General features: G+C 44.4%; 1 protein-coding gene across 1 annotated transcript; it reads right to left on the bottom strand.

The window, feature by feature from the left end:
• Positions 1–220: 220 nt before the first annotated feature.
• otomp (otolith matrix protein) lies at positions 221–8,521 on the bottom strand. The gene is made up of 9 exons (XM_069662264.1): positions 8,431–8,521; positions 8,129–8,265; positions 7,797–7,899; positions 7,229–7,414; positions 6,544–6,718; positions 4,855–4,922; positions 2,441–2,625; positions 1,893–2,064; positions 221–1,724 (listed from the first exon to the last, which is right to left on the bottom strand). The coding sequence occupies exons 1-9, from the start codon at positions 8,519–8,521 to the stop codon at positions 1,714–1,716; spliced, it is 1,128 nt and encodes a 375-aa protein (XP_069518365.1). The 3' UTR covers positions 221–1,713.
• Positions 8,522–8,800: the final 279 nt, after the last annotated feature.

Here is an 8,800-nt window from a genome sequence, read left to right as displayed (position 1 = left end):
AAGAAACACACAGCACCCATGGTATGAACCACAGTTGAATTAGTACAACAGATGCACCTTTATGCTTCACAAATGAGGTGCAAAATATTGCAGGAATTGTGGCGTCTTTCATCTCGCACACTCGGGGAGTCTTTTCCTCATAAAGAGCCGAAACAAAGCGCATCCTTGCGGCTGCAGGAGATGAAATGAGACTATTTAATTTAAAAAAGAAGAGCACACAGTTTTCTTTCAAAGCAGCAAATTATTGTAAATACACTCCTGTGTTTGTATCAGCTCTTACTGGATGGATTTCTTCCTGTATGATGAGGTGAAAACCGCAGTTAAATGAGGAGAACTTGATCCGGTTTATCAGTTTGTTGCCGAGCTCTGCGGTGCAGAAAGATACGATGAAGGTGACGACCACTAAAGCTGAGGACGGCCGTCTCCGATACATTTTACACGACTTTGTAGGTCAAGTAAGGCTTTAAACTGGCTTTTGATTTAACTGCGATTCTTTAATTACAGGTCTTTAAACATGTCAGAACAATTACAATATTTTAATAGCATATTAATTAAGTCTCAACTCGTCTTCATAACTATTATTCTGATAATATTACACGCTGAACTGACTCATTTTATCAGTGTCCACGTCTCACTATTGGAAGTAAAAGTTATAAATTGGAGGAAAACACATTACGTGTTGAAGCAGGACAGACAAAGTAGCACATTTTCGGTTGTTTTCCGTGATTTAAATCTTGTCACAGATGAGAAAAACAATCACTCAGAGGTCACTGAAGGAAACTAAAGCCCTAATCCAGCTTCTCCTAACTGTATAGTGTAACAAACACTGCGAGCTGGCACAGTCCCGTCCACCATACCAGCCGTGAGAAACCACTGATCCAAAGTGGAGAGCTATACAAAGCCATGGGAAAGCAGCGACCCTACCAACACATAAGGCACATAAACGTACACACACACTTTCTCGAACTCGCACACAAACGGTACAACACGCCCGACTGCCAATTAGAGCGATAATGGCTGTGGGAAAAAAGTGTATACTCGCACACACACACATACAGTAACTGAGACTTCTAAGCTCAAAGTTAATAGCACCCAGTTGTTCAGTGCCAGAGACAGGCCCTGTGGGAGGAGGAGGGGGTTATGGGTAAAGCTAATGCAACAAGAAGGGCGCAGTTTCCTCACAAACACACGGGGTAGGAACATTTGTTTTCTGCTCGTATATTCAGAGAGATGTTTCATTTTTTGGGTAATTTGACTAAAATCTTTTTAAATGCTCTTAAAAAGAGACGCAATCTGTAAATAACATAAGAACTACAACACTCATTAACCTGCTCTTCTTCTCTACTTTATTACATCTATTCTTTTCTGTTTCCTTCCCTTTCTTCAAAGTGTCCTTTAAAAACCTAAGCTCAATTTCAGGGACATTTTCTGAAGTTGTTCTTAGCCGATTAACCCCTCTTAGCGATGTCCTACCCTGCCAGCCAGCACGCTGGAGAGGAAGCGCTGGGTCGGAGGAGGACGGGGACGTGATGATAGAGAGCGGGGCGGTGAAACGCGGAAACAAACACGAGAAGCAAAGCGAGAAAAGGATGAAAGTTGGCGAGACAGAGTGGTGGAGGGACACAGATGGCGGGGAGGAGAAGGCAGAACGGGAGGACGGAGACGGTGGGATGGGATGGAAGTTGACGCGCTGGATGTCTTCCTCCCTTTCCATCAGCAGAAGCCTGTTGGAAGGAAAGTGCAGTAATGAGAACAGCTGCAGTGGACACACACACACACACACACACACAGGAAAACACACTCCTCAGGCCATTTATCCATCCGCTCTTCATCAGCAGAGCCGCACAAAAACACTTCTACACACACAGGCAAACACACACCCTCCTTCTTACCCTCACACTCGAAGGCTTGCAGCACCGTGGTGTAAGTGGGGCCCAGCCAAGAGGTGTAGCTACCCAGAACCCTCTGCAGGTGGTGGGTGGCATCGCTGAAGAGCAGATCGGATTCGCCATAGCCTGCTGAGCTGAACAGGCTGAAGCCCTCGGTGGCGTTGCCAAACACATTCTGCAGGAGAGAGAGAGTGTGACAGGACTTAATGCATGAGAGCATGCATGGATGTGCGCTGGCTTGCTCTGCGTACTTGTGTGTGTCTATTTCTTTTGGTTTACGTGTGTGTGTGTGTGTGTGTGTGTGTGTAGCCAGGGGATCAGCACAGGAGGTATCAGTCATCCTGTCATCGCACACACACACACTCAAACACACTCGGTAAGGAAGAAGGATGACAGTTTAGCAGAAACCTGCGTTCTGAGACGTGTTGATCGATAACACAGACTCCACAGAGATATGAGACAGACAAACACACACAGCTGGAGAATAACACACACACACACACACACACACACACACACAGAGAGCTGATGCACCCACTGTCGACACCCACCTGTAAGCGCTCCAGGAACTTCCAGACACGGCACTTGTCCTCCATGCGGACTACCACAGCGTTAGCAGGGACGGCTGCCAGGTGGCATCGTTCAAACTCGTCCAGACCGGCATCGGTTCCGTCAGGACACAACAGCTTCAGGTCCTCCAGCTCCAGATCCAGAGCCCAGGACTCCTGGTTCTTACCTGGGCAGGGGAGGAGTGAAGGTGTGTCACATTTTGATACAAGCACATTTAGAACCCCTTGAGAAGTATTAAAGATCATAAAGACAGTATGAAACTTTTAAAAGAGGAAATAATACAGTGCGAAAAGTTCGTAAGAAATAAAGTGCATCATTGCTCAGTTGACCATTTGCTTCAAACACCGTCCCAGAGTAGTTACTATCCAATCATAGCTCCGATACAGTAGCTGTTAGTGTTGGGTCTTTAAAGGGAGCCAGATCTTACGGCTCTGTTCCTTCCCGAGAGCCTTTCAAATGAACGGCTCATCGTTCGGGAACGTCAAAACACTACGAGGTAGAGTGTCAGACTTGCCTGCACTACATGTGTCAACACGCATATTTAAAATTCTGCGCTTTTAAAATTGAAAGAAAACAGCAGAATAATGTTGGAACAATTAATCAATATCATTGATTTGGCAATAATTTATGATACAAATCTGTATGATTCCGCTGCATGTGACCTAGTATAGCGGAATTGCAGTTGAAAGAAGCCGCCTCTGGTAATTTGGCATAAAGGGGAGTGGATCTCGGGAAAATTTGCACACCCGAAATAAAAACTATACTATAAAAAGAACTGCTCGGACCTACGTCTCGGTTTCTGTCATTCGCACCAAAGAGCCGTTCAAAAGAATCGGATCGTTCGCTGACGTTACAACACTAGTAGCTGTGCACATTAGCTGGTCTGTCAAGCTTTACATTTTTTTAAAGTATGTCAAGAGCTTGGAGGTTGGTGCTTTGTTTGGCTTTTCCAATACAAAGAATAAAATAACGAATGTAAGGAATGGATTACACAGTGTTTCAGTTTGCTCAAAGATACAAAGGCTACAAAGGTTAGCATGCTCAGCTAACTAGCTTACCACCTACATAAGTAACCTTACCACAAAGAATACAAGAAACAAGAACCAAGATCAAACAAAAGTGTAAGGAATGGATTACACAGTGTTTCAATTAGCTCGAAGATAGGCTATAAAGGTTAGCATGCCCAGCTACCTAGCTTACTGCCTAAAATAGAAACCATCTTTAATAGCAAGGAGAATGTTTACTTTACTTTACTTTATGAGGTTACCAGTAGAAAAATATCTATTGAAGACTGACACATTTACTGCGTGGGATCAATTTGGTGCTATATCAGGGTTTAGGTTTAAAATAAGGATGTTGAACTTTAGCCTAGGTCATTTAGCTTTAGCCTCTGGTCGTGTTTTTAGCCTGTTTAAGTCTGTAGCAAGAATTAGCTTGCACTGGCTAGCTACATTAAGACTGTTGCGCTTTCTGCTGACAAAATCCACAGCTGTTAGCAAGAAATAACAAATACACACTGATTAAAACATAACTGTTAATTTGTCTTTATAAAATCTGCCACAGTTTTTAATATTTATTGCACATGTAGTTTGATAAGGAGGAAAGATTGTTTGACAAGCGTAGCAACAACGTATCTTACGGAGCGGGGTTTAGCTAACGGTTTTGTAGAGCTAAAGGCTAATTTTCCAAGCACTAGCATTGAGAGTCACTTGATATAATAACTATCTATTATATTTAAGAGAAGGGTTGAATATGACCTTTAATATTTCACATCTTAGCTTTGAGATATTAGTCGTCCACTTCAGAATGAGAAGAAAGCAAATAAACCTCCTTTTCTCCAGACACATAAACAGAGGCTTCTCTCTCCCTCCCTGGACAACAGCACAGACCTGCTGTGTTTTCTGACCTCTGTTAATTAGTCTGACTCTGGACATTTCTGAACCATATGACAAAGCACGCTTCATTAAGCAGCCAGTGTTTGTGGAGCCAGCGTCAAACTGTTCCTTCTCGGCTGTACCAGCGGAGTCTGTGTAGCGTGACTGTGATAATGATCACTATTAATTTTGGATGTTGCCCAAAGCAGAGGAGCAGATGCAGCAAACAGAGAATTGGGGCATTTCTTTGCTGGACAGAAACGTCGACACCAGAGTCCTTCTCTTCCTATCTATGCGATATTTATGTCTTTCACTTTCTTAATTATATCCTCTTTTAATTTTCTCTTTCTCTTTCACACAAAAACACACATACACCATCAGTGTAATCTGCTCATTGTGTTATTGATGCTGTGAAATACTCTGAAGGGAAAAGTTGTGAAACACTGACATCCTGTGTCTTGACAAGGACTAGCACTCTCTGCTGACCCCGTGTAACCAGTGTATAAAATGATAAAACTGACCATCCATGTTGTCAAACAGCGTCGTGTGTTTGACGAAAGCCACGTCGCCGAGGTTTTCTGCCACACACCTGAAAGAAAAAAACATTTACATAATTTAACACATTTAAATAATTAAACTAAATCCAAACATGAATAAAAATGGAAATCAGCACACTTGGGAGTGTATTATTATGACATGATGACTCTGGAGACTGTGAGTCAACTCCCTCTGCTGCCTTTTGTTACACTGCAAGAAGCAAAACAACTCCGGGAGCTCCTTTATTCCCGTCTCAAACACACTGACTGCTACAGCAAAAGCCAAATTATAATGTTTTTTTAAACACTATAATCATTATAATAAAGTAATAACTGGTTAAATAGTTTAAAATCACTTGTTATCTTGATGTGTTTGTCCTAAAAATCCTGTGATTTGAATTTGATTTCCAGTCCAGGAAAGCTTACGTGATCCTAAATCACTATAAAATCATAATGGGGGGTTTGGCTTTGAATATTTCGGTAACCCGTCAGTGGTCAGATTCCAAGTGGTTAAACTATCATATGTCAGTCTGTTAAACTGTAACTTGTCTGTTTTTTAAGTAAGATAAACTGCAGTCCAATCTGAACAGTGCAAGACCTTCTGAGTCTAATTTAAAGTTATGTATAGCTTTGTGAAAGCAACACGTCACAGGCCTGCTAAACAGGAGCCTGATTCTTTTCTATTCTTTAACAGATACTCAGAAACTCTTTCTGAACTTCCAGCTGTCAGCCTGGTTGAACGGTTTTACAACATTTAGTTATCCATCCATCCAGTATCTATACCGCTTATGCTGTTAAGGCTTGCAGGGGGAGGCTGGAGCCATCATTGGGCGAGAGGCGGGATACACCCTGGACGGGTCATCAGTCAATCACAGAGCTGACACAAACCCCCTTTCCAACCAAAATGAACGCGGCTTATTCAGACCCGGGAAGACCCACTAATAAATGCTGATTGTCTCTTTTCACATTGCCAGTGGAGTATCCTCCTGTCGGTGTCTTTTCTGCTGCGTCACCGTCTGACGCCACAAATGCGCCGGAAACACGGGCGAATGACAAAGTCTATCACCTCGCTGTCTTGCCAGTGTTGCTTCATCTTCCACGAAACAAAGAACAAATTCGCCGTTGTCTGTCGTTCTTCTGTATTTACGCCACAGCGGCCGAAACTTCAAAGCCCGGCGTAGCATCGCGCCAGAAAGGGCGCAGAGATTAGCGTGTCGACACAGGTTTTGTGCTACCATCATTGTCGATCGCAGCCGAGGCGATAATTACCCGGGTCTACTGCAGAGTCATTTGACCCGGGTCTGAATGCCGATTGTAGCCTTTCCCACTAAACAAAAAAGCTGAGTGTAAGCGGGTTTTTTGACCAGTGGCAAAGCGACAATAGAGAGAACCTTTCACACACACATTCACACCTACGGGCAATGTTAGATTCACCATTAACCTAACGAGCATGTCTTTGGACTGCTGGAGGAAGCCATAGTACCCTGAGGGAACCCACGCATGCACAGGGAGAACGTGCAACCTCCACACAGAAAGGCCCTCTACGTCCGAACCAGGATTTGAACCAGGAACCTTCTAGCTGTGAAGCGACAGCGCTAGCCACTAACCAGACTCAGTGGCAGACAACAACTACTCCACCCCTTATTTCCCATGTTACTAGCACCAGTGTTGTACCTGAGCGCCCCCGCCTCCCCGTAGTGCCTCTCTCTGTGGTTGCTGGCACAGATGTGTCTGTCGTTATCGTCTCCTATGCACGCCTCGCACAGGTTCTTGGGGTTGTTGCCTCTGGGGTCGTGCTGGGGGTCCTTCACGCCCGGCACGCAGCTGTAACCAAAGAAGTTTCCGACGGCTGGTGAGAAAGAAAAAGAGCGAATCAGAGGATGAATTGAAAGGATACAGGAAGATCGTTCATCCAAACTTCCTGTTTTCTTTTTGTAAACAAACAAGAGGATGAAGATCAGACGTGTCATACAGACACAATATTTGTATCTACTTGTTATCATTCAGTAAATTCAGTCTTTTGCTTTTGGTCTTTTAGTGACATTCATTGACAATAAGAAATATAACCAACCGTATCTTTTAAAAACATTCATCCATCTCACTTACCTCTCCTCCATTGTGTCCCTCTGTTCTTGGTTACACCTCCACACACGCACACACACACACACACATACACACACACTCCTGCTAATCTCACACTGGAACATTCAGATGTGCTGTTCTCTAACGGCCTCCTCTCCTCTTACCTGCGGTCTTCTCCGTCCCATCACTCTTCATTCCACATCACTAGTTCCCCCTCTGAACGTCTCATACACACACACACACACACACACACCCCTCACGTCCTGCCCTGTCTCACCTCTGGGAAAGTTGCACTGCTCCCCGACGCTGATCTGGGACGTGTTCACCAGGTAGCCAATAGGAACAGTCCAGCCCACCGTGGTGCGCATGCCGGGGTGACAGGAGCTGCGCTCGTGCATCTCCAGCAGGGACAGATCTGAGGAGGAGCGACGCGCCATCGCCACCACGTAGTAGCTAATTCCATCTAGAGAGGGGTCAGGAGAAAATGTTCACTTCAGGGTATGAGGGGAAAAAGACACTTCACTTGTGGCTCTAGCTGGATGAAGTTACTTTTTGTAAGTGTTGCTGCAAGATGTTATGTGTTTAACATATTTGAGTTAAGTTTAAACATTTTAGTGGTTTAAAATACAGTAAATTAAAAGTGAGAACAGCTCTGGACTGCTTTTAGCCTGCACGTATCCTTTGTTTTAAGGATTTTATATCTTGAATCAAATTAATTGCAGTGGGTCGTGTGACCTTTAGGAAGGAAGCTGATTTTTAACACATTCCCCATGCTCCTAATGACTTACTCCAGCTTCAGTGCCTTCTTGTTTTTACGTGCGTTAAAGCTCAAACGTGTGACTTACCCACTCTGTTGTAGGACTCCCCCGCAGACAGCTCCAGGCCCTGGCAGAGGCCAGCAGCATAGATGTCGTCTGCGGACATGGAGGCTGCGTCTGCCGTCCCATTCTGACAACAACAACACAGTTTCTTTGTCAAAATGCTCCTTTCCACTGCAACTCATGTGAGGCATCTCTTGTTTTTTCCATGCAGTTGAAGTATGTCGAATAAAATGTACGCTGATAGAGTATTTCAGTGTATTATCCCCCTCCTCTAACATCTCTCATTTACTTTTGAATTAACTGACTGAAGGTGAAAACAGTCGCATCATGTAATGCACGCTTTCTTCCTCATGTACCTTGATTTTGTCCATGCAGTCTCTGGTGTTCAGGCCTCGGACACATTGCAAAGTTCCTCTGATATTCCTGGCCGTGGCGTTCCCGGCCAAATCCAGACACTTCTGCTCTTCAGCATCCGACAGCACACACCAGGAGACTGAACAAAACAGGGGGGTAAGACTTACAAATTAAGCACGATTAAATGCAAATGTTCCTGCTGAACTAACTACAGAACTACATCCCCAAACTCCACCTCTGAAAACATGTAATGCGTTACTTTAAACATGCACATTTTGGATCGTAAACTTTCTTTTGGATGTACCTGTAGCTTTTTGATTGGAAACACAGCTGACAGACAGAAGATGCAGAAGGAGGAGGAAAGCTGCAGGCAGTCTTCTCTGTAGACGCTCCATGTCGGCTCCGGTGCGCTTGGGTCTCTCTAATGCAACAGAGATGAGGAGCAGGTGGATTTCGTTGAAAAAAAAAGGCCACTCAGCTTCCCCTCCCTCTCTTATAACCTGGTCCTGAGACAGAGAGAGAGAAAGAGGGGGAGAGAGGTGGGAGATAGAGGCGGGTAGGCTGGATGTAGAAAGAAGAAAACATCACATTATTCGTCTGTCCCCGCCTCTTAAGTCGAAGACCTCAGTAGATAATCCTTCCTCCATCTCATGATAGCGGTATAGCATTTCCCC

The sequence above is a fragment of the Semicossyphus pulcher genome, unplaced genomic scaffold (genome assembly GCF_022749685.1).
Source record: "Semicossyphus pulcher isolate SPU_LCO1_2020_fin unplaced genomic scaffold, fSemPul1.0.p SCAF_14, whole genome shotgun sequence".
Classification (NCBI taxonomy): Eukaryota; Metazoa; Chordata; class Actinopteri; order Labriformes; family Labridae; genus Semicossyphus; species Semicossyphus pulcher.
This window is presented reverse-complemented; position numbering and strand designations above follow the sequence as displayed.